The following is a 26,238-nucleotide window of genomic DNA, read 5'->3' as shown; positions in this document are numbered from 1 at the left end:
TTCGAATGATGCAAGTGAACCAGCTTCATCTTCTGTTGCGTATTTGGCAGCCAATAACAGTTTAAAGGGGGCAAGTTTCTAAAGAAACTGTGGTGCTGCGTCGGTGGGAGAGTATAGCAGGTAATTTAGTGTTAACAACTGAGTTGAAAACGTAAATTGGCCACCGTAAAGAGTGAAAAAGCTGACGTTTCGAGTGTTAGCCCTTCGTCAGAGCGATCGCAGCTTTGGGTTTATACATAACGCGTGATTAACGCCAAAATTAAAATGCAAAGCATAAATTTTACGTGACACGTGGATTTTTATCAAATTCGTGCGTGAAAGCAAAGAGTGAAATCTAATTCCTTACAGACCTAATGATATTGAGGTTTCAAGAAAAACGAGTCACCTTTGAGACAAATAAAGGAGAAGATAGAAGACAATTGATTCGTGAAATTTGTTTTCAGTTTACCGTGAAACGTAAATTGCGTAAAAAAACTTGAAAAGTTCTAATTTTTAGACGTGAATTCAAGTTGCTAAGCCTCTGATCATCACAAAGCAATTTAATATCAGCGTAGTCAAATTCAAATTAAGAAAGGACCCTCGAAGGTGAACTTCAATTATAGAAATTCCAATTAGGCCGGGAGAAACTAGATAAAGGGGGTAAGTTTCTTAGGGAAACTGTTGTTCTGCGTCGGTGGGAGAGTATAACTGGGTAATTTAGTCTTTATCAACTGAGTTGATAACGTAAATTGGCCACCTTAGAGAGTTTGAAGGCTAACGTTCCGAGCGTTAGCCCTCCTCAGAGCGATTGGAGAAATTGTCGGTTGTGTGTGGAGTTATATGCGGAAATGGAGCTACGCTACGTGGTAATACGGTGACGAAAAAACAAGAATAGATTAGTTGAATGAAAAGCGCTCGTTAATACCGTGGACATAAAGAGTGCCGATTTGAAAGGATAACTTTTGTTTTAGAGTTTTGCGGCTTTCCGAACTGCCTAGATGTAAGGAAAGGCCGCAAACTGCTCTATGCTGCATAGAATTATTAGGGAGATTAAAGTGTCTAACGACTGGTTTGGATGCGTCCTTCTCATTTCTTTCTACGTCTCGAAGGTGTTCTCAGAATCGGTCACCTGATCGTGTTTAACCAATGTAAAAATTTTTGCAATAAACGCAAGTAGTTGACATTGTCGGAGGTGCACATGAAGTGATCCCTAGGTGATCGTAATGGATCTTTTGGGTCTCGACATTTTCTCTACGTTATGAATGAAAGGACAAGTTTTGCATCGTAAGCGAGCGCATTTGAAAGTTCCAGATTGGTCATTGGTTTGAAATGAACTTCTGACCAAAAAGTTGCCTACGTTTTTGTCACGTTTGAATGAAATTGATGAAGGTTGCGAAAAAATAGTACCAATCTCTCAATCGTTTTGAAGTGATTTAAAGCTTTTGAGAATGAAAGATTTAACTGCGTGGTTGTGAGGGTTAAAAATGTGAGAGTGAATGGAATGCGATCAGCATTTTCCTTCTCAGCCGTTTGTACTAGTGCTGACTGTCGATCAATTTGTTGGGTGTGGTGGTGACCCACTTGAACGACAGAAACAGGATAGCCACGTTTTTCGAAAAACTAGCACATTGCTCCTGTTTTTTCGGAAAAATCAGAGTCGTCACTACATAAACGACGAAGTCTGAGAAACTGTGAAATAGGTATGGAGTTCTTGACGTGTGATGGATGCGCAGATGAATATAGCAAGTAACTATGTGAATAAAGAAACTTTAGAATCGCTGACAAAAGGAATTTTTAGTCTGACCTAACACCCCCGATACAAAAAATATAAACAAAAAATATGTTCTTTTCGCGCACGGTTTTTTCAACTCAATGGTTCCATAACTGAATACATTTCTCAGTATTTTATTAGAGCTCGTAAATTTTAAAGCGGCACCAATCAAAATATGAGTGTTCATTTAGGATGTGTGAAAAGCAATTTAAAATTGGGCCATTAGCAGTTAGGAAGATAATTGTCAGTTGACACGTAGAATCGAAAAATTCGGGAATCGAGGAAAAGTGCTTGATGGTATGCCGGTCGAAATACAGGACGCTTTTTCCAAAAGCGTTTCTGCTCTGTTATTTTTATGTGCCAAACAAACAAACAAGAATCTTTTAGGGGAAAAAATACCGTATTTTATTAACTTTCGTTCTTTACTTTTCACCCAGAATCACTTCGATAGATATTTTTTTGAGTATAATGACTCAGATACTTTAAAAATTCCAACCGTCTTTTTGATAGACTGTCGGTCGCAGTCAACATTGAATGAGCATTTAACAGAATTGCACGAAGTACAACATCAAGCAAGAAAATCTGGTTGCTGCTGAAAATTTAACGCATCCAATGGCAACCCGTTTAGCTATGCATGCATGAAAGATCCCCGCTGAAATTGATCCAAACAAATGGAAACTCAGGCCGCTTAAGAATCTAATTGATTTTAAATCCCCGTGTCTATGTTCAGTGACTTTCTTCACTCATTTTCGAAGAGAGGTGAAGCTATAATTGGAAGCAAAGAAAAGTTGTTTCGCAAGAGAGAAAAGTAAGTTTGACTATAACTGAAGCAGAACTTATTACTCAGGTTGGAACAACCTTAACAAGTATTAGAACTAATAAATCAATTAGATTCTTAAGCGGCCTGAGTTTCCATTTGTTTGGATCAATTTCAGCGGGGATCTTTCATGCATGCATAGCTAAACGGGTTGCCATTGGATGCGTTAAATTTTCAGCAGCAACCAGATTTTCTTGCTTGATGTTGTACTTCGTGCAATTCTGTTAAATGCTCATTTAATGTTGACTGCCACCGACAGTCTATCAAAAAGACGGTTGGAATTTTTAAAGTATCTGAGTCATTATAGTTCATAGTCAACCTCGAATGAAAGAAGACAACATTCTTGTTCTAGCGTCGAGTTTAAACAAACAATCTTCTTCTTTCGCCCAAGGTACAGCAAATAGACTATCTGGAAAGCTCAATCAGAATTAATCGTAAAAAGGTACTGCTGTCATATTTTATAGCTTTGAAAGCGCTGTTTTGATTTTTTACCTGAACAGCGAATAATCGTACTACGTAGTTCCGTATTTAATTTAAACGTTTCTGCGTCTTATCAAGAGCTTTCCCATAGGAAACTTCCTACCATGCGTGTAGAAATACAGCCATTTTCAAAACTCATCAAAACCGTCCAGCATTTTTTTTTGGAAAACGCTAATACCCACTAAAAGTAAAGAGAGACGTTGTTAATATGTTTCAACTAATAATAAATTACATTAGTCTTTCTCTGCCCGATTACCAAGCTTTAACTTTACATTCCATATTTCTATGTATAAACCTGCGTTGATCTGAAGATTAATTTCACTTCTTGAATCTTTTCAATGACCATTCAAGTTTGCGTCGCAATTTTCCATCAAATTTCTTTCAAATTTGAACTGTTAATGATCAATTAAATTGAAAGGCTGAACTGTGGTAACACCACTCTTCTTCGTTTACATTCCACGCCGATGCAAAAATTGAGTTTTCTATCAAAAGCTCGGCGGGAGACCAGCTCTCTCGAAAACCAGTCAAGCCTTTTTAAAAGAGAACCACTGTGAATCGCAAATCGAAATAAATTCTCAGGCTGGTTCGAGCTTAAAAGGAACTCTTAGCGATAAAATTTTTCGCCGGATGGAAAACAGCTTTCACTTCAACAAGAAAAACTTCAAGTTTTCGTGAAGTCAAATCAGGTATTTGTTGAAATACAATCATTCCAACGAAATAGACACGGTATTTTTATTTCTTTATTGAATTTCTTCCACTCCTACGTCAGCTTTATTGTTGGTTATTCTACCAACTATTGCGAAATGCCTAATCCAGTCGCAAAGAGGTTTACTGTTTTAAACAATTTGCTCTGCGATCTCAGTTATTTTAATTTCGCTTTAATCGGACAATTTGACGTGAGCTTTCTCGCGAACTCAATATTTAGGATTTTGCATGATTAAGTAGCTAGTTTGACACGCTTTGTTCCGAAAATTTCCCCTGGACTGGCTGGGAAGGGAAAAATTGTTTAATCAAGAGCGTTCAATATACGAGGATGTTCTTCAGGTAGCTGAAGGGTTCTTTATTCCTGTTCGTTCCTTATGTAAGGGTAGAGAAACTCGTACCTACCCAACTTTTAGCTATATCAGGGTTACACCATAATACTAAGAATTAATCTTCGACCGCTTGTCATAGTCTTCTGATATATTGTTCATTCCGACCACGCTCAATGTGAAAATTTTTTTTTAGGATGAGTCAGTCAGTCTTCTAGTATTCGCATCCTGATACAATCTTAACATGTGCACACTGAAATTTGGGGTTTTACAAAAATAATCTGTGCTACGCCAGGTACGAAAAAGCACTTAAAAAAAAAACACCTTTTAAATATGGTCAAAAAATGCGTGGAAACGTATTCCTCATCTAATGCAGCAGCACAATACCCCGAGGAAAGGGTAAACTAACCTGACTGGACTACTAATCACAAAGAAAAATCAGTGATTATAGATGATATTTTACAGGGAGTTGGAAAACCAAAATCTCAACAAATATAAAAAGGAAGTAGTCAAGCATAAGACTGATCGACCTAGAATGACTTGATTTTTCCGCGAAACGTTGAAATAATTCTAAACTCCCATCATACCACGCGAACGTCTTCAATGTGCCATCAGAATATTAATTTCTGACCAATTCGTTCCCACGTCACTCAAACGTTATAAATTACATTATTTGTTATGGTTCACAGAAACTGAAATGGATGTAACAAGCTTGTGGTTGATAATCATGATGTCATCCCTCGCATTTACTAAACCTGCCGAAGGTTTACCAAAAGGTAGGCCAACTTTTAATTGCGCTATGAATTCTGGGACATATTTTCCCAACTATTGTTTCATGAAAAATGGTCTGCACGTCAAATGGCCAGGGAGGGGGAAGGGTTCACAGTATGTCATAGCCTGGGTACGTAACAGAGTGTGAGTTACTTTAAGTGTGAATGGGGGGGGGGGGGGGAAGGGGGAAGAGGGACAAGTTTACCAGATGAATATCCCCCCTCCTCCCAACAACGCCCTTAGTAATCCTCAGTGTGACGGCTGTATTGAGCAGTTTTGAGGCATCTACTAACGTAAGCTACGATTTGGTTTTTTGCCTCGTTAGATTTTTTCAGTCGATAATTTTATATTCACCTAAAACTATAAAATGTGAAAACGCGCGAGCCAAAGTTCAATATCAGTAAAAATTGCTAAAGCTGTTTAATTAAAAAAAAAAAAGTCTCTTAGATGTGGTAGATTACGATAGGGACCTTCAGTAAACCATGACGGCGACGGCAAGGAAAACGTGGCAAAACAAAAGATCTAATGGGCAGAACAATAGCTCAGTACGTGCGTTTTAAAACTTTGTACATTTCTTACATAACAATGTGAAACCACTACAATTTGCGTCGTCTGCGAACGGAAAGCGCGACGTCAAATTATTTTGATTTTAATTTGGAATCTTTCTAACTGAAAAAGGAAATTCCTTTTTCTAATCAACGTCTTCCTTGGCGTTGCCTTGCTGACTGCTCAAGATCCCAATAAATTTGAAGAAAGTCGCACTGTGCTTCCACAATGTCAAATCTCTTGTCCATAGACAAACAAGGACGTTTGATACCTTAACAAATGAAGTAATACTTTATTGAAAAACACTGACTTATCCCAACAGACTGCTCCGAAGTTACCGAATCCCGAAATGGCTTGTACCGCATCGACCCCGATGGGAAAGGCGCGATCAAGGTGTTTTGCGACATGAAAACAGATGGAGGTGGTTGGACAGTTTTCCAGAGAAGGATCAACAACAAGGAGGACTTCTCTCGGAATTGGACCGAGTACAGAAACGGTTTTGGTAGGCTGGGAAGGAGGACAAGTTTCTGGCTTGGAAATGAAAACCTCCATCGATTGACAGTCAATCGTACGGTTGCTTTACGAGTGGAGCTGGAGGCCTGGGATCACCCCCACAAAACGTTTACTACCACGTATCAGAAATTTAATGTTAGTGACGAAGCCTCCCTGTACCAAATAACATTAAGCAAGGGGAAAGGCTCTGCTGGTGATGCTCTCCGTCCGCACAGGTCCATGTACTTCTCCACCAAAGACAAGGACAATGATAAGTCTAAGAGCAACTGTGCCGAGCGCTTTAAGGGAGGATGGTGGTACAAAAGTTGCCTTCACTGCAATCTGAATGGGGAGTACATAAACCGAGAAGATAGAGCCCCCCATCACTTTGGTATCGTTTGGCGGAAGAAGAAGCTGAGGAAAGAAACTTCTCTGAAGTTCAGTGAAATGAAGTTAAAGCCGCTAAAGTGAGTGGTCTGGGGAGAGAGTTTAAAGTAACTTACAGAGATTCTTTACAGGATAATAATGAGAAATAACAGTTTAGTTATAATAACTGGTAAATATATAGTCATGTAACGGCCAATATTTACAAGGGTTATATAAACACGCTACTCCATTGAGTGTAAAATGGCTGCTGGTGAAATAAAGGTTATCTAAGGTGTGACGAAAGTCTACGAGGGATTTTTAGGTAGATAATTACATAAATAAACCAAATCGGATCGCATTCTCAAAAAATTTAATACGTTGACCGATGGAAACCTCCGATACAAAACTGAAAATCCATGGTTAACGAGACAAAAAAAAACTGCATTTATGTAGTATTGGGATATCTGAAGGTTTTTTGACTCATCACTGACCAATTGTCAAATCTTTACTCACGTAAAACTGATAAACTGGTCATCAGTAATTATTTGTGTTTAAAAAGCGAATATTTTTTGGAGCTCGAAGAGAGAAAGAGAAGTAACGGAAAAAACGGCTACTTTCTATTCGGTCCGGGCCACTCACATATGTAGAGCGAAAAGCGTAAATTGAAACTCGGAAAATCTTATTGTTAACCTCGAACTGAGCTGTCAATCCCTGATAAACATGGTCAACCCTCAAACTCTGTGGCGTCACATGAAAATGATAATCCGAGGCTTCAAAGTTGACCGTAGCCAAAATAAACAATATTGGATTTAATTTCTTGCCCGAGTCTCATAGATGAATTGACACTGTGTTTTACTCAAAGAAAATGTAAGTTCAAAGCGCAACTGATGCAAACAAACTAAAGACCTAAAAAGATTTCATTGATGTGAAAATTTCGAGTCACGACACACGGCTCCTAGCGCACCGATAACTTTCTGCTCCCTACAAAATGCAAAATGTTCGTTCTGTCTCTGTGAGGGTATAGTTTACACAATATCTATAAAATATATGTCTCTGATAAGTGACTTCAGTGCGACAATAATTAGCCGAAGGCCAATCATAACACCTTCCCAACACAGGGACAGTTTGCTTCCATCTTCTAGGAATAACTAGGAAGCCACCTTCGAAAAGATTTTCTAAAGGAAGGAAGAAGACTGACTCCGAATCAAAGACAGAGTTTTTCTTGGTAGATATTAAGCCGGTTCATTTGTTTCTTAATTTGCTGCTTTCTCTGTTGATTTGAACGATGCGGATGAGTGCTTTTCCTCGCAAATAGGCTGCACAGTAGGTTGGTCATCTTTTACCACCAATTGTAGCCTTGTTTTAATCTATGTGAACTGCCATTAGTGATCTCTTCTCTTCTGTCTGGTTCTTGGAACGCGCACAAAAGGAGTTCAAGATTCTGTACATCGCACGAATACTCACAACGTTTATTCGGAACAATAGAGAGACAACAGCCACGACCAGTACCAGCAAAAAACACGTGGGTACTAAGCCGAGAATTACGAGCTCAACCACTTGCAAAACATTCCACCAGTGTCGAAAGGCCTTGTCGTCGATTGAAACACCCAACGACACAAACGAAGCAAAGAACACGTTCACAGATCCCAAAACAACAATAAAAGCCAGTGAAATGGTCTCAATTACGTTTGCAATACCATCACGAAATGGCAGAGTTAAAGTGTGGTGAATAAGAAACAAAACACTTAGCAAATTCATAATGACGACTCGAGGCAATGGGTCGCTGACGAATGACTTCAGCGCAGCAAGAATCAGTCGACGGCCAATCATGACACTTTCCCAACAGAGGCACAGTTTACTTCCTTCGTCAGGTCTTTTAAAGGAGTCATAGAGAACTATTTCCAGATACCTTTTTGAATCTTGCCTCGGAGGTGCAATTTCAGGGACTGTGCCTCTCAACGTTGCACGCAACACACCATAAGACCAATAGAATAGCAGTGGCAGAGGCAAAAAACAAGCCACAATGAAAGTCTTCACGGAGATAGTGTCATCGTATAGCTTACAAGAGCCCCAAAGGAGGACAAACAAAAAAGGTACCACGTAACCACAAACAAATCCCGTCAAAAGACGCTGCCACCGTTGAAAACAAACAATGCTACCATCAAAAAACAAACGCTTCTCCCCACCAATATCAACACAACGCAACAAACTGAAGCTTTTGGTTGCTATGATTGTATACCCTAGCAAAGTAGCTTGCAAGATGCCACCTATATATGGACCAGGAGATGGATTCCCTTTGCCACGGAGCTTCTGAAAACCACAAAGCACGCAATACAAAGCACATATTACAAGCAACGTGCAAACAACGTGAGATTCTAACAATAGCTGCTCTGTTACCACCGAGAGACCAGTAAATGGACAATTGAATCCCTGAAGAGAACCAGATCTGAAGTTGAACACACCAACTATTGGTTCAATGATTTTGTCTTTTATAGCCAACTGGGATGAGCCAGAGATAAGAACAAGATTTGCTGCTTGATAAAAGTAGAAAAGAATCTTCAGATATCCTTTCTCGAAGATGACCTTCTGGCCCACGGGCTCTTTCCGCTTGAACCACAAGATCTGACGCTTAATCCAAGGTACCACCGGAGGCCTAAACGTTAAGTACAAAGCCAAGAGTGATACATAAACTAAAGCTATGGCCCAGTACCAATAAATATTGCACGGGTCTAATGGTATGCATTCTGTAGAGTAAAGAGTCCTTGTGTAGTTGTCTTTACACTTCCCACACAATTGGCCAGACCGGTTTCCTTGACAACTGTTATATTCAGGAAAGTCTTCTTCCGTCGGCTGGCTACAATACCCCATAGGACACATGGTGAACCTTAGCAGCGAAGAGTTTCGCTGCTCTTTGAAGCCCCAAAAGTCACGTTTGGCGACTATATGTTTAGTACAGTTTGCACCAAATGGGCAAGGATGACACTGAAATGGTGAAACAAACTGGGTTCCTCTGGCTCGACCACGTTGCAGACTATAGGAATTTCCCTCACAAACAGAGCATCTCAATTGAATACCAGAGACTCCACCATGACGATGAGACGCGCAAGGTCGGTCTGGAGTGGACAGGATACCAGGCATACAATTAATATTAATTTTACTTCCAACAGGACAAATAAACTCCACTGGGAAGCTGTCGTTTCCAAGCATTACCTTACCACTGATGCTGGTCGCCATCATCAAACCTTTATCACGACTGTATGCCTTGCTTTCCACTGTTGTGTTGGACATAACCAGAGTTTCTATATCAACTACGTCAATAAGTGAAGAATGGTCAGAGTGATACATTCCGTTGATTAATCGTGGCTTGTTTCCGGTTTGCTTATAAATGCTGTCTAGTATCGTCAAATTGTTTGTTTTCAGCGCGTATACATGATCACCGTAACGTTGGGCGAAATTGTCAAAAAAATGACAATTCCGAATTTTTGTCTTGCAGTTAGCTAAGTACACAGCTCCACCACTAATCACTGCTATATTACTTTTAAATGTTGTGTTCTGAATGATCGCATATGATCCTTGTTGCCATTGTTCCGGTTTGCATTTCATATAATCCGAAATAACAAGGGCCCCTCCAAATGATCCACTTAAAGGGAAATTACCCACAAATGACGAATCTAGGATTTCAACGTTTTTCACATTGTGAAATATCGCCAAGGCATTTGCTAAGTTATTTGCAAAGCTACAATTAAGTATTTTTAAGGATGAGCTGGATCCAACAATGGTACATCCGCCTAACAAACCCCTACTCCGTTCGATTATTACTTTCTCGATAATAACGCTACTTTGATCGATCACGTTTACATAAATGGCACCACCTGCAATTGCTGCGGTGTTGTTGGTAAATATTGACCCACGGATTATAACACCAATGTTGCTGTGCATTTGTTGAGATTTATCACCAGTAACTGGCTTGACTTGGATGGCTCCACCTTTCCCAACAGGAGCCTCGTTAGATATAAAGAAGCTGTTGCTTATAGTAACAACACCAAGATTTCCTCCATCATAAACGATGCTTAGCGCTCCACCATAAAGCGCGCTGCAATTGTTAAATCTTACATTTCTAACTACAACCTCTAAATCATTGTCTTTCTTTTCATTTTCGTTTTTGAAATAATTGGAAATAGAGGAGATGACACGGAGATCTACTGCTCCTCCATTTCCTTTCACAGCCGTGTTACCTGTAAAAGTACTGCTTGTTAAAGTACACCTGACTCTAGCGCATTCAGTTTCGATAGCTCCGCCATTATCTTGATTAACGGTATTGTTGATAAATGATGAGTTTGATATTTTCAGGTCACATTCACCAGATCCCTTTAAGGATACAACCCCTCCATATCTTGCCGATCGGTGACGGTTGAAACGTGAATTAGAGATTTGCAATAAAATGTTGGTTGCAGACACATTTAGCGTTCTTGCATTTTGAGCTGTTAAGTTGCTTGAGTTGATAGAAATACTCACATTTTGGCAATTGAAGGTAAACTCACTGTTCCTCTGATGATCAATCAATTTTTCCTTTATCGGTAATGGTCGGTTGTTTATGGATTTCACCTCATGGTATTGAAAGTATTGATCACCATTTTTGAACCGGAGGTAAATGAGGCCTTTTGAGTTGTACGTGTTCCCGGAAAATGTTACAGTTTCCACAACGATAAAACAGTTTACAGTCTTTTTGTTATCTGGAGATTCAGTGAAGGAAATGAAATTTCCGCCTTTGGCAATGTTGTTTTCGGACATAGTACAATTCTTTAAAATTAAGTTTTGTTGTATAATTGGAGATCCAATCCTTGAATCCGTGACAAAAATTGAGATGCATTCCATGTTTTTAACAAACTTTGAATCGGTAATAACAATATCAGACACCACTCTTCTGTTTATCACAAACTTCACGCCATGTTTGCTGCCAACGAATTGGCAGTCATAAATGTTAGCGGAAGAGTCTTGAAAGTACACCAAGCTGTCATTTACGAATAGCCCTGATAGTGTGACATTTATCTGCATGGCGTTTCCGGAGCCGTCGAATGTCAAACTTGCCCCCTCAGAGCATCTTATATGCGGAGGCGTGGGTCCAATTCCTACTAAGGCAAGGCTTTTATTGATATAAAGCCCCGGATGTTGTGTTGATTGACAGTTGTAGGGATCTTGGTCAGTGTTGATACCATCCAGGTAAATTATATCCCCGTCTGAAGCCAAAGACACTGCCCTCCAAATGGTTTTACATGGTTCTGTTTGATCACATGACCAGCTGTCATTCCCTGTTGCGCGCGAAGTATAAAAGTTGGTTGCTTTAGAGACGCGACCTGTGGGAATAAAGATGCCATCTTATTCCACATGCAGTGTTATGCTTAAAAGCCTTATATCTCTATGTTTAAAAGACAGACTGAAATCCAATGTTTGAAAAGATAAGATCGAAGTGGTATTACTAGTCTCAAACCCTTTTTTGAATTTGTTTCGTCAGTCTCAAAGGTTGACACCAGGCTAGTATGTGGACTTAAGCTTTCAGCCGTTTTTTTTTTTCGGGGGAAATTATGACTAGATTTTCTTCACCAGCTTTTAAAAGCTTTTGGGGATGTGTCTGTGAGATCTTAGAAAATATCTTCTTACCTAGAGACACAAGGGTCTATACTTCTACCAAACAAGACCTGGTCATTCCAGCACAAGAATTGTGTTTCATAAGAAAACATACCTTGAACAATGGCACTTAGCAAGAAGTAAAGAATAATGCGGTGCATGCAATTCCAGTTCATTCTTAACAATTTTCAGCGTGTAGTTTTGTTTCGTTGATAGAGGTACATAGCCATCGGTAAAGTTGATATGAATAAAAATGCCACTATAAACAGCAGAAGAACTGCAGGACCCTGCAGGTACAGAACAGAGAATTGAAATGTGCACACCTTAAAAGACATTCCACAGAGGCTAAAGAGCGGCACGCGCATGGAACAGCTAGCCATTGAAAGGGAAAAAAAAGTGGAGTGAAATAAGATGGTGTTTATTGATCAGGGCCGGATTGTTCGTAGTCGGGTTAATATAACCCAAGGTTAGTGTAAAATCTGATTTCAGATCTGAAAGCTTTAAAAGAAAAATCAGTAAAATGTTTTGTTTAAAATTTGATAATTGGATGCTCTAAAAGGAATAGAAAAAGTTATCCTATGAAGGCTTTTGAACAAAGGAACAAAGAAACTCAGAATAAAATTTAACCATGGGTTAGCGCTGATCGGCCTTGGAAAAACTTGGCCTAGTATCGTTATAAAACGTAAGTGGACACTTAAGCCAAATGCAACCTGTTCCATCCTGTTCCAAGTTCTCGATCAGTGGATAAAAGGGGGAACATTTCCTACGAAACTGTGGCGCTGCGTCGCTCGGGGCATTACAGGATAATCGTGTTTCATCGATTAAGTTTTGTTATGTGAATTTTTCACCGTAAACAGTGTCAACCATATCACCTCAATCGATAAAACCAAAATATATCGATTAGTGGAGGCGAGTGAAACAACAGTTTAGTGACAAACAGTGGTTGTTCCTGTCAGGGAAACTACTACGCACACTTACTTTTGTGCTGATTTTCGCTGACCGAGACTCCCTACCAGGTAAATGTAGCTGATAAGGAATAAGTAGCGAACAAGGTGATTTTGCCTGCCGTCGGATTAACAATGATGAAAGACTGAAAACAAACTAATTCTTCGGTATTATTTGCGTTTTTAAGTTGTATTCCGTAAGTGTCACTTTCAGGGCTTTTTATAATTTTTTTTATGAAACTTTAATTTGTTGAAAAGAAAATCTCCTTAAAAGATGGCAAAAACGTGTTCTTTGAAATTACATTGGTGCAAGCATGTAGTGCAATTGGGATTTTTAGCCCAAGTGTTTATTTTGTAAGACATATTAATGCCATCGGATGTAATGCCTACTGAGAGAATATTTCTGAAAGGTCTATAGACGTCTGCCAACGGATGGAATGCCCACTGAGGGTATATTTCTGAAAGATCTCTGGTCGTCTGTATGACCTAAGGGTGCCTCAAGTGTCTGGGTTATCATGCTGATGATTGATTTTTGCATAGTAATATTTGTGCATTATCGGTCCTTGTGCGGAACAATTTTCCAAATTATCCTCAGTGAAATGTAATTTTAATTAAAAGCATGTCCAGAGGAAAAAACATAAAGAAAGATTAATTCCGGTATACCTTACTATTGTCCTAAGCCGGTCGGGCTTTCTTACATTACCAACAGGCATTTCAAATTGTAAAGTCGGTTACACACTTGGCGATTTTATAAGCCGATCGGCGCGAAGTTGATCGCCGGCGAAAATCGCCGTTATCTGGCATGATTTTCAACGCCGATCACGGCGATCGGCGAACAACGCCATCGCTACAGCAGGCACACTTGGGTTATTTCGTCGATCGCCGTGGTCGGTGAAAATCGCTAAGTGTATGTGTCGCCGGCAAGTAACTTATCAATCACATGCCAGGAGATCTCCTATGGATACAACCTGGGAGTTCCAGGCGACAGGTTGCCGCTGGGAAAACAATTGGAGCGGATGTAGTGTATTGCGTTACATAAGGTCACATAGCGTCACTACTGTAAGGAACTTTCAGTCGTGCCGTAAATCTACTCTCCTAAGTGAAAGTAAAATAACTGATTACGAGTATTGTACGCTAAATATATTTTCTTAATTATTGAACAAAAGACAGTTGAATCAGAGGAATGAGAGAGATCACTTGACCAATGACTACTCTACAGCGGATGTAAGGTAAGGGATGCAAATTTCGATCACTTTTCAGATAAAAATTAAAAAAAAAAAAAAAAAAAAACTCATATGAATTTTGTTCTTTTCGGCCTGAGGAAGATAAGAAATTGAGAAATTGAATAGTAACGCGCAACCGTAGCAATAATTTTTTCGTCAGACACGTTTAAAAAAAACCATACAGATGGTCCGATAGGTGGAGGGGGGGGGGGGGGGGAGGTGTCTGAACTCCCTTGAACCCGGACGCCACTCATCAGACAATACAATTTTCCTTACCCAATAATAGGAAAATGTGTGGAGATATCTCTTTTATATACTGAGTATACATGTTGTTTATATTCACGTACTCTGTAATAATCTTCAATGCTACAATACGGGTGAATAGACGCATTATAGTTTTGATCACGACTTTTGGTTCAAATATCATACCGTGAGCTACTGAAGAGACACAGATATCCCTACAGAACCTCACCTTGAACGATGAAACACATCAGGAAGAGAACTGTAAATCGGTTATTGGATTCCTCAGCGTTTTTGTTAATATTTCTTAAGATGACAATGGATGGATGGCGAAATTCAGCAATGTTTACTTCTTCATTGGAGCTCGTGTAATTAGTTAACTGTGGTCATGTGCGCTCCACAAAAGTTCTACACGTGATTACACTCCCACTCCCGTGTCAGTGCACGCACGGACACATGAGACGCGATCAACACGGCTCCTCGAGGTAAAGAAATTGGTAAACAAATAAGTAGATAAATAAATAAACAAACAAACAAATAATAACTTTATCTTAGGTCTGGTCGAGGGCCCTGAGATAATTCGATATTCAGGACGAAAGAACAAACCTACTTCAGGGAACGCGTCATCTGGAGATAACGGGAATATTTGGGGTTATCCTGGATCGAGACTCATGGGAATATTCCTCAAACATCTAAATTTAAAAAACGCCAAGCTAGTCCAAAGTGTAGAAACCATGCACTGCTTCTAAGAAAACTAACCAATCACCACCACTGGATAGTTCGTCATCGGATCACCGAATAGTCGCAGCTTAGTCGAGTGTCTGAAGGATCACAGTACTCTTCTGGATGATCATAAGACCGGGCTGTGATTGAGGACGTCAGACAAAGGGTCAAGTGCGGACTCAAGTGTGATTTAACAAATATTTCGCGAAATAGGCATCTTTAATCCGACGGAATTGGTGGAACAAGGTCTGAGTTACGTGGGGAATGTCATGGAAGTAAGTACTTCGTTAAAAAATTATCACCCCTGTAGTGATTTTGTGGTAAACCAATTTTTTATAAATATTGTTGGATTGCTATCAACGAAACTTTCTGAATTTTCACTCCCCAAAATTTAGAATCGTTTAGATGATTAAGAGAAATTTTCTTGGTCGGAAATTTGTAAGCAGTAGAATCGCGTCATTATCTCATGCTATAAGACTGAAATGTTGATCACGCTGTGGCGTGAAAACATCATGCGGACATCACACCTTAAACAACAACCAGGCGGTATGCGCACTCCGATTGCGTTGCATTATGGTAGCGTTATTTTCAATATGGCGGTGAAAGTGGCAGAAACCGGCTGATTTTGACTGAACATTCCGTAAAAAAGTTGGGGTGTTCCTTTTTCCTTTCACCATGGATAATAAAATTTGATTTATTCTGAATGCGTAGAATTATTTTTTGTACGCATTTGTCGCGTATTCAACGGTTCTCAAGGACAAACACAATCACTGTTTTTTAGTATGTAAGTTGAGACTGGTTTTCGAAAGTGTCAAATTTGATGTGCGTCGTAGTTTGAAGCTTTTCAAGGATTCGGATGGCTGCTTTGATCTTTCTCTTACAGCTCTGACCAAAAGCTCTTAAACGTTCTCCAACAGTACTCGTGTTTTATGGATTTTAACTGCTAGTGTTTGAGCGAAAAGGCCTATTGTTGTGTGTAGTGTACTGCGTTACATGGCGTTACTATTGCAAGGACATTTCCTATGTATACTCAATCGTGTTGTAAATCTACTTTCTTCAGTAAAATCAAATTAAATGATCGTCGTACTGTATGCGAAATCTACTATCTTGATCACTGAATGAAGGACAATTGAATTGGCAATGAAAGGAGTCACTTGACAAATCAGTAACTCTACATTGCGCAAGGCGACACGCTAGATAAGCCGGAAAGCAAAAGACAGTCGACCATTTCCTTTGCGATGTCATATCAGGGTTAGTTTTAAGGTGTCATTTCCCCATCTGTAAGTTCTCAGAGTTTGGCAAAACAGGATGAGATTGTGTTACAAAAGGCAATATTTTCTTCTGCGTAATTTATTTTTGTTATTAAGTATTCTATCTCTCTCGCAGAAAATAAATCCAGAGATACGCTTCTCAAAACCTTCATCTAGGTATCCTCTAGTCTTTAAGCGTATTTCGAATCTTTTTTAATCTTGTCAGTTGCCCTCTGAAAACGAAGTCGTCGTGGTGGAATGATAGGAGTCGCGCAGGCCCGTAAACACTTTTTAACTTTCGAAGGAACGGCATTAAACAGTGAATCTCCATTGCATTCCACGTACGCTATTCTCGCTGCCTTCAAAAATATTCTCTTCTGTTACGACAGTAATGCAACGCAATAGCGCGGACAGCGTCTAAACAATAACAGAGTAACAGAAGTAACATCTTATTTTGAACTGTCAAAGTCAATCACGGACGAGGAGACTGGACACTCATCTATCCCATCATGCCTATAGGGTTCATTTTAAAAATATAGTTTCAATGGCGTAGTGATCGAAGGGTTTCTTTGTAACGTTTCAGGTAATTTGAGGCTGTAAATAGTTTTCATTTTTACTACGAGACGCGTTTGATCGGCTAACTGATATCATTTGTCTCGCAAGTCTGAGTTGGATACGCTTACAGATGCATTCAAGCCAACATTCGTTCGCATATCGCGTACCGTATGCCTGCGGAGTGCAAGTTAACATTTATCAGGAGCAGAAGTTGGTAAACGTGTGGAACAGAACTTGCTACTTCTGTTAAGAAAAAACTGGTTAACCTATAAATCGAGAGGGATTATACGTTTTGGTTTGATTCTACAGCGCAAGTTAATGGATTTTTATTTCATATTTTGCCCGCCTCACATAAAATTTATCTAATCTTATGTTCAGAACTAGCTAATTAAGGGACTCGAACACCGAGCCTTTCAGCTAACTCGTTCACTCGTAAGTTTATCACAGCATTCAAAATCACATGTTGGATGTCTTTTAAAATAAGATTAAAGTTTATGATCTTGGAAACAGAATCAGCTCAAAAGTAGTTAAAAAAGTAATGTGTTATCATTTTTCTCTTAGCTCATAGATGTTCAATATCTTAAGAGGGGTAAACAAAGTAAAAACAGAGAATGGGCAACACTGGATCAGGAAAACATAAGGATGTGCACAGCTCAGATTCTACATTAGAATTTGAAACTGGCAAGAAGATGTTCCCAAGTGGACAGGAAGCCAAAATGGTTTCATCAGGTGTGTATCTATACATGTTGGGAGTTGACCCTTTCATTCCAAGATTTCATTAGCAATTCTCCATACTGTTTACCATATAATTCTTTTTATTTTAGTTGGGAGAATGTGGTATAGAATCAACTAATAATCCCCTCAGTGATCTTTTTCTCAATTCTCATCACTTATATGCTTGATATTGTTTCAATATAGTGAGGGGAATTTCTGTCTTGGTCACTCATGGGAGTTAAAAGGTTAAACCCTGTACAACAAGAAACTCTCTTTATCAGATAACCTTGATAACCTTGCAAGCTGCAGGTTCCTCTTAAACTAATCAGGAAGGAGAGTCAACTGTCTGCAAGATACATTACTGCTTACTGCTTGTTTACAGTTTACTTGCTAATGATGCTTTCCTGTGGGATTTTGCAGTGGATATTCAGCTGTAATTCTCAGTAACAAGTATTGTTATTGTCATGAACTTGTATTAGTGAATTTTTTGTTGAAATCCAAAGTATTTGTACCAAGGGAAAATTAATCTGAGGAGACCAGTAATTGGATGAAACAGTTGTACTGTCAAACCTCTTCCCAAAAATCATCTTTGGGATGGATGGTAGCCTCTTTTTTATCTTTACTGAAAAGTTCAATTTATCTTTTATCATATTTTATGTTAGCAAAAGAGCGCGAATTTGATGAAAGTGACTATGATTTTGATGATGACCTCATGGAACCAGAGCCTCCGCTGAAGAGGACTGTGCCAACAGTATTTGGTTGGGAACATGGTGGCCGGGAAGTTTTACTCTCAGGGAGTTTCAATGACTGGAAAACAAGAATTCCAATGAATCTTAGGTCAGTTATTTTGAAGTCTGAGTAATAACTGTTTAGAATGCCATCAGTAGATGCCAGCCTTTTTTTTTTTTTTCCAAGGACCTACAGTATCGTACTGTATGACTGTCATTGTAACAACCCTTTGTTTCTCAGTCATTCACTTTGGTTGATTTGTTAGCAGATTTCCTTGCCTTTGTTCATGTTTGATGTTGTTTTTACTAGTGACCAGCCCCTGTTATGTACAGGTTCAATAAGTAAGTTACTGGTGTTGAGGATATGTCTTATTTCCCTGTTTGTAGCCAAGGAGAATTCTCAGCAATACTTGAACTTCCAGAAGGGGAGCATGAGTATAAGTTTTGTGTGGATGGCCGCTGGATCCATGACCCAAATGCTGTAAGTGTATTTAACGAGACAATATTATAAAGATTGGTAACAGTACTAGGATTATTAATTTGTGGTCATGAAACCAAAATGTTCAGCCAAATTGGGGTTGCAAGCACTTTTAAGGGTCCTAAAATTTTGGTGACCTTCAAGGAATAATTTGGTTTTGGTGACAAGGAAGACACACTCATAGGTAATTCACATTGTTCAACAGGTGTTCAAATTAGGCTATTGCTGATCACAAAACACATCTGTTCACTCTTGATCACCAGTGTTTCCCCTTATCCTAAGCACAACTGGGAAAATAAATTTTCTAACCAGATGAGCAATTGGTTTTCCCATTGAATTTTCAAGAATTCTAAGCATTTTGAGCTGGTAATTGGATGTACTATAGGCTGTCAAGTTTACAGCTACCACCTGAAAAGGAGAACACTGGATCAATAGGTGTTATAATAAATAATCATTATTGATGACAATCCAGAAACTGCAAGGATTTAAAGCTGTGATCTCCTCATTCTATTTTTTCATCTTAATAGCCAACTACAAATGACAATTTTGGAGGTAGAAACAATGTGATCAATGTAAAGAAGTCTGACTTTGAAGTGTTTCAAGCTCTGGAGTCTGATGCTAGTGCAAGTATTGGTTCTGCTGGATCAATCAGTGAGTGCTTATGTTTTGATTTTTATTTTAAATTGAAACTGAGTATTTGTAACCGAAATATCATTGTAATTTGTGCTACACTGGACTTGTAATCAGGGTGTAACATTACAACCTCTTAAAATATCATGTTTGGTCAGCTCCTTGATGGCCAAACATTTTGTCTGGCAGATTAGGCATTGAACCCTTTATGTCCTAGATCAAATTTGAATTCTCATTACTATCAACTATACAACCCTAATAATGGTAGTTCAAAGAATTTGGTATTTGATCAACTAATTATGTTCAAATTGATATTTTTCTTCATTCTTAACACTAACCTGGTTGATATTGTATTGATATTGTAAGGAGAAATTCTGTCCTGATCACTCATGGGAGATAAAGGGTTAAAGAAGAATTTTATTCTAAGCCAAGTTCAGGTTTTAAATATGGTGTAGGTTATTTTTCCTCCATTGGGTTTGAGGCTGCAAGCAGATTAAAAGTGTTGGTTAATACACCTGTATTTTAAGGAAGGAGGATATTTATTGAGTTATGATATAATGGATATTACATGTATTTGTTTGTTCAAAATGGGTTCTGTCTTTGACTGGACAACTTGAGCAGTGCTAGCAAGAAAATTATATCAAGCCTTGTATAAATTAGACTCAGTAACATGCTTTGTGGTTTGTAGAAAACTAGCCTGTAGCCTATCTAGCCTGTTACATGTATTCAGTGCTTAATCCTTTAACTCCCAAGATCTCATTAGTAATTCCCCTTACTATTTGCCACATAGTTCTTGTGATGTTAGTTTGGAGAATTTGGTCTTTGATCAACTAATAATCCCCTTATTTAATATTTTTCTTTATTCTCATCACTTGTCTGTTTGATATTGTATTGATATTGTAAGGAGAAATTCTGTCCCAGTCACTTAAAGTTAAAGTGAGTTAAAGGGTGACTTGTCATTGCAAGTTTGAATTTAAAAAAAAATGGTGAATGAATTTATTTTTATGTTTTTTGTCAAGAAAGAAATTTTGTTATTGAAATTGAATATTTTTTCTTTTAGAATCAGTATCAGGATCTCCACCTGGCTCTTATGGCCAACTTATTCCATCACATCACAACCCTGTTATAGTACAAGATGGGATGCATTCTAGCGTACCTCCAGTTCTTCCTCCACATTTGCTCCATGTAATACTCAACAAAGATGTGGTGGATCACAATGACCCTTCCCTTTTACCAGAACCAAACCATGTGTCTCTAAATCACTTATACGCTCTCTCTATAAAGGTATGTGAATATTTCTGCAGAGGTTGGTTGTTCAAAGCTGGGTTAAGATAATCCAGAGTTACTGTAAAAGTTCATTTCAGATCTTAAAGCTTTGGAAGAATATTCAGTTTTCATTCTTTTTGTCTACAATTTGATGAATGGATGTTCTTAAAAGAATAGGCAAAATCATCCCAAAAAGGCTTTTGAACAGAAAAATGAAGAAAAATTTATTACAATTTAACCTTGGGTTATTGCTTATCAGCCATTGAACAACTGGGCCTTGGTCCTATATACATGTAATTTAGTATTATCAACTGAGTTGATAAAGTAAATTGGCCTCCATAAAGAGTTAGCTATTTGCTATGACAAAGGGCTAATGCTTGAAACATCAGCTTTCAAACTTTTTACAGTGGTCAGTTCATGTTATCAACTCAGATGATAATACCAAACGACCCTGTTATACTCTTCCCACTGACGCAGCACAACAGTTTCTTTAGAAACTTTCCCCCTATATACATGTGTGTGTGGCATGTTGCAGCTCAATTTAAGTGTAATCTTAATTCTGTATGAAAGGTACATTATTTAGTTGTCTTGTTATTTTCAGTTGTTTTTGTGGAAAACTTTCTGCTTGAAATTTCCAGGGGCAATGCAAACCCTTTCTCTTTATATTTCAAGAGCAATTCTCCTCACAGTCTTCATTATATTTCTTTGTATAACACTTCATCATAAGTGTCTCCACTATTGTAAATAATTGCAACCTACTTTAATCTTATTTCTCTATGTTTGCTTATACAGTGTTAATTATAATGAATCAACTCTAATTTTCTTTTCTAGGATGGAGTCATGACGTTAAGTGGAACACATCGCTTTAGGGAGAAATATGTTTCAACCTTGCTGTACAAACCAATTAAACCAATTTGAATGGCAAGATACAAAACATGTTAAAAGACTTAGTGTGTTGATATGGACTGAAGGTGGAATGAAACTGCAGACTTTTTTCCCAGTTCAGACAAAATGTTTGTACTATGAAGTACTTAGACTTCCTATAATACAGCGGCAATACTTGGTTTGCAAAGTTTACTTAAGGGCAACAAGGAAGGAGGAAGACTCGCGTGCACAAGCTACATGTAACACATAACTCTCCTAACTAGCTTTTGCTTTGTTGCAAATTCTGCTTAGATATTTAGAAAGAGGTTATCTCAGAAATTATTAATGCGCTGATTCTCCATGCAGAGAGGTTATGAGAACTGACAAATTTATCAGCAAGAGGGCATTTTCTTGATATAGGACCAAACTCAGTTGCCTAATTTAAAAGGAAATGCATGGGAAGCAGTGGGAAGAATATTGATCTTTGGATCATGGGATTAAGGGTGAAAGTGGTGTATTTTATATTTTGCTACTCCTCTGGAAGGTGTGCGATTGGAAAGAGGAGACCATGTCATAGCACTTTCTAATAATTGTGGTATTGTTAAAGAAAAGAAAATTTTGTAGCTGTAAATTTTTATTCAGAGTTTTACAGGGAATGATTTAGAAAAACAAATTGGGGAGAGAAATTTAGAAGTCTATTAGGGATCATGAAGGCTCTCTTTATTAAGCATTTTTTTGTAAGAAGGTTTGTGACTATACAACTTTAGAATCGATGAGTTGTGGCATACGTTTAATTTCTCTGTGTCAAACATGACTTATGCGCCAATCTATATGAAGTCTTAACATACTTTCATGCTCAGAAGGGGTGGGGTGGGAATTTGAATCTTACTTAGCTGGGTGGGGAATTTGAAGTGGAGGTGTGGAGTCTTTCAAGCAGAATAAAAGTGTTATATCTTAAGATATGGAGGAAATGTGTAGTCACAGTCACTGAGGGCAGTTTTTACCTGGGGGGGGGGGGGGGATTTGAACAAATCAGTCTTCAAAAGTTCAAAGGTCTGAAATTGCTTGATGCATCATTCAGAATGTAAGGGGAAGTGGGTTTCAAGGTACTTTTTTTTGTGATGAAAGCATTTAGCAAACAAGATCCTATCTTTGACTTAAAAGAGTAATCATTACATTAACTCTCTTCACAATTTTAACTCTATGCAACAGAACAAGCAATCAGTATGAGTCTGAAATTATAGATGGGAGGTTGATGTTCCAAACCCACAGAGAAATGCATAGGAAATCTCCTTCTGGCTTATGGATTGTGATTATCATGATAGCAGCCTTTTGTTGTGCTGATATTGTACAGTATTTAACAGAGTATTTTGTTTTGTTATGGTAAATAAAAGAGATCTAGGAAAGACTATTTTGAATAAGGGGTCATGTCTCATCCATTGCTTATGTCTTTGTTAGCATGTGACCTTGTCTGATGATGTGCATTGTTGGTATGTGTTAGGTTAGCAGGGGTGTAACAGTGTTTTCCAATTTGTTGTAGGCTTGGGGCTTGTTTCTTAAAAGTCCTGGTTACTCAACAGGACTGTCAAGCTGTCCTGTTTTCTTTCAAGATGGGGGTTTCAAACGTTTTCGAAATTATACAGTGTAACTATAAGCTAAAGAAACAAAATGGAGTTTTTAGGATGTCAAAACCTGCTTCTCTATTCTTTTAAATATGACTTGGACCTGTTAAGTTACCGAGATCCTTGAGAAATGGCCCCTATTCCTGAGGAGAGTTCATTTTTTGTTTCAATATTTGCACAAGTCATATTAAAAAAGTCAAGCAAGTGGAAACAGAGAATTTTTAGGCCTGGGCCTACGGACTGGCTACACTCCCAGTAAAGTTTTTTAGTTCACAGAAATAAAAAATTTTCCAAGTGCTTCATTGATACCACATGTAGCTCTGATTTTTCTATTCAAGAGATTTATTGATGTAGTATGTGACTGTACAAATTGCAAATAAAGTTATTGAAGAAGAGTTTCAAACTCAGAGAATTGTTTTGCCCCCAATCTGTCTTTTTTATAGAGAAGACAAGGCCAATCAAATATGAGAAAGCTAAAAATAATCATAGTTATGGTGTATAATTTTGTGGTTTCTCATATGTCCTGATCCCCTCTAGGATTGGCCATGACACAGTACTTAAAATAATTTAAGGCTTCCCATAATTTTTCTTAAGATTGACAGTAATAGTCCACTTTAAAGTTGCGAGCTTGGTTCCCAAGCCTTCAAACAGGAGTGATGCTAAGAGTTACCTTGTTATGATACAAACTGCTGCTTTTTCAAACAGAAATGACTTTGTTATCATGCTTACTACATACTGGTCTCTATCATAATAAGGTCACCTTCAACCTTACACTGAATCAAAGGCTTGGCAACTAAGTACAAAACTGTAGAATGACCTATTTAGATTGTTGATTGAGTAAATTTTGCCCTGAAAACTGCTTTTAAGCTTCACCTTTACTGGTCAGATTTTGAGTATATAGCAGCATGGGGTAATATATTTTGTTGAATTATTTTGTCTCTACCCAAATATATAATAATGAGAAATTCTACTCTTGCTCAGGTGCAACACTTTACTAGCACAGTTGTAAAAGTGATTTGAATATAAAGGGTTTTTATTTTTGTACCCTTCCATTTCACCCTTTAATGTCTCTGAACTTTGACTAAGTTGAACAAGAATCCAAGTGTGATGCTGTATTAGGTATAAATGAGGAAGTCAGAACACATAATTTGCTTTAGATTGCCTTATGGCCTCAAAAGTGTGTTGTGTTTTTGGGCAGGATACTTCACTCCCACTCTGTCTTTCTCCAAAGAGTACGAATGGGTGGAAGGAAAGAGCACCACCAGAAATTAACAGGCACCCTATCCAGGATGTGTGGTAGTATTTCTAGTCAGGGCTTAACCTTTAACATCCTTACATCAGCATCAGTATGCATATTCTCCATAATTTCCTTTACTCTTGTGATCTAAATGAATGTTTCAGATTAATGCAAGGGGAAATTAGATGCTGGTCACTGTTAGTGTTTTACAAGTTTAAACAGAATCAGGGATAAGCTCTGCATGTAATTCAAGTCACAAGGTCAATAAACCTTCACTTGGCAGGAAAAGATCAGGGAAACCACTGCCTTGTATATCACACAAAGTAAACACCATTTATTACAATTACCTGTGATAAGATACCTTATAAATTACTACATATCTGTATTTACCTATAGTATTTAAATCATCATCACCGATACAATTTTTTTCCAATGAAATTCTAATTATATTTTTGTAGAAAATTTTTGTCTCTACGACAAAAAGGGTTTCCTTTACACAATTTTGGTATCTACGTGGCTACATAAAATTTCCACCCAACCCAAAAATTGGTCCCTTCTTGTTTCTTCACAAACTGTAATTTGAAAGTGGATTGTGCATTAAAAGAACTCACAACTTATGAACCCACAATTCCAATACAAAATGAATTCCTAAACAAGGGCATAGTCAATAACCTTCTAGATGTCTTGTTCACTACACACTGTGGGTACAGAAACATTGTTGGAAGGTTTAAAGAATGCTCAGTGAACAAATTATTTATCAAACAAGGGTTGTGCAGTTATGGCTGTAGCTAATGTAGCCTGTTATTACCACCAAATTACAGTTTTTCCTTCAAAAATTCCATGTGCCACATATTGGCTGTCTGTTATCCTATCCAAAGTCCATCAAAGAACTCAAAAGTGTCCTTAAATAAATCACATCAGATAATCCACACCAATATTGATGCTGATACAGGACTAAATTTAATACATGTGCAATCACTTAATGACAGCCTGTAGCTGGCATGGAAGATCGAAACCATCACAATTGTTGGTGAACACTAAATAATCATTGTCTCAACCACTGTCGCTGATGGTTGTTTAATTCAGAATCTACCCTCTCCCCTATAGACATGTTCCCTATCAAACCCCCCCCCTCCCTTTAAATTTTGTATCATCAAAGGTGCAACTGCAACTACCTCTTCACAAAAGACCTTTGGAGCCCCCTTAAGAATATCTTTCTAACTCGAATGGGAGTAGACATCCAAGAGAATGTCCCTGATCGAAAGCTGGCCAGGCAAACGTCATACTACTGTGAGTACACTTAGTTGCACGTATACACAATCATCTCAATTTGTCATCTCGCTGTGTCTTTATCGATAAATTAAATCATCCAGTTCATATTACGATGAGCTTTCTTGATGCAAGCTCTGAACGGTCGAACTTAGAGTCTCCAAATTCTTCATTAACTTTTCCAGATTGCCTCCACTTCTTGGTTCTTCTTCATCTCCAAATCCTTCCGTCATATTGTCAATTTCAAAGTGAAGCTGAGCCAAATGTTCTTGAAGTTCGCGTACTTTATCCATCTTTTCGATTGTACAATCCCTACCAAATGCATACAGTTTGCCGTGATTGAAATCGTGCATTAGATCTAACAGTCCTTTCTCCATTTGTTTCACGTCTGTTCTGTCTGTTAAAAAAGAATGTTCTTGCATTTTCGGAGTGGCCTTAACCTGTGATTTCTCACTCTCTTTTGCCTCTTTAGATTTAGCTGTACTGTTACTTTGCGCTTCCATACTCTTAGCCATGAATTTTCTTTAAAATTGCGTTAAGAATTTTCGCTATTTGACTTTAAGGCCGCCATGTTCAAATTCCCATAATGCACTTCGCCCCATAGATATGACTTACTG

General features: G+C 38.2%; 4 protein-coding genes across 9 annotated transcripts; 2 read left to right on the top strand and 2 right to left on the bottom strand.

Annotated features, from left to right (window-relative positions):
• Positions 1-9: 9 nt before the first annotated feature.
• On the top strand, positions 10-6,550 carry LOC131791457 (ficolin-2-like). Of its 5 annotated transcripts, none has more exons than XM_059108810.2 (3): positions 10-120; positions 4,768-4,854; positions 5,718-6,550. In XM_059108810.2, exons 2-3 carry the CDS (start codon positions 4,776-4,778, stop codon positions 6,356-6,358), a joined length of 720 nt encoding a protein of 239 aa, XP_058964793.2. In that variant the 5' UTR covers positions 10-120; positions 4,768-4,775; the 3' UTR covers positions 6,359-6,550. The 5 variants fall into 5 exon arrangements, with proteins under 5 accessions (XP_058964793.2, XP_058964794.2, XP_066028636.1 ...); XM_059108811.2 differs by lacking the exon at positions 10-120 and adding an exon at positions 2,438-2,558; XM_066172539.1 differs by lacking the exon at positions 10-120 and adding an exon at positions 2,838-3,009.
• A 56-nt stretch (positions 6,551-6,606) lies between these two features.
• On the bottom strand, positions 6,607-14,670 carry LOC131791456 (uncharacterized). Its single transcript, XM_059108809.2, has 3 exons — positions 14,518-14,670; positions 11,994-12,165; positions 6,607-11,607 (listed from the first exon to the last, which is right to left on the bottom strand). Exons 2-3 carry the CDS (start codon positions 12,052-12,054, stop codon positions 7,616-7,618), a joined length of 4,053 nt encoding a protein of 1,350 aa, XP_058964792.2. The 5' UTR covers positions 12,055-12,165; positions 14,518-14,670; the 3' UTR covers positions 6,607-7,615.
• A 466-nt stretch (positions 14,671-15,136) lies between these two features.
• Positions 15,137-22,904, top strand: LOC131791415 (5'-AMP-activated protein kinase subunit beta-2-like). 2 transcript variants are annotated; one of them, XM_059108755.2, is made up of 7 exons: positions 15,137-15,283; positions 17,375-17,542; positions 18,190-18,364; positions 18,643-18,736; positions 19,261-19,384; positions 20,424-20,647; positions 21,461-22,904. In XM_059108755.2, the coding sequence occupies exons 2-7, from the start codon at positions 17,425-17,427 to the stop codon at positions 21,545-21,547; spliced, it is 822 nt and encodes a 273-aa protein (XP_058964738.1). In that variant the 5' UTR covers positions 15,137-15,283; positions 17,375-17,424; the 3' UTR covers positions 21,548-22,904. The 2 variants fall into 2 exon arrangements, with proteins under 2 accessions (XP_058964738.1, XP_058964737.1); XM_059108754.2 differs by lacking the exon at positions 15,137-15,283 and adding an exon at positions 16,787-16,841.
• A 2,827-nt stretch (positions 22,905-25,731) lies between these two features.
• LOC131791437 (coiled-coil domain-containing protein 28B) lies at positions 25,732-26,124 on the bottom strand. Its single transcript, XM_066171874.1, has one exon. The coding sequence runs from the start codon at positions 26,122-26,124 to the stop codon at positions 25,732-25,734; it is 393 nt and encodes a 130-aa protein (XP_066027971.1).
• Between the last annotated feature and the right edge of the window lie 114 nt (positions 26,125-26,238).

The sequence above is a fragment of the Pocillopora verrucosa genome, chromosome 9 (assembly GCF_036669915.1).
Source record: "Pocillopora verrucosa isolate sample1 chromosome 9, ASM3666991v2, whole genome shotgun sequence".
NCBI classification, from domain to species: Eukaryota; Metazoa; Cnidaria; class Anthozoa; order Scleractinia; family Pocilloporidae; genus Pocillopora; species Pocillopora verrucosa.
This window is presented reverse-complemented; position numbering and strand designations above follow the sequence as displayed.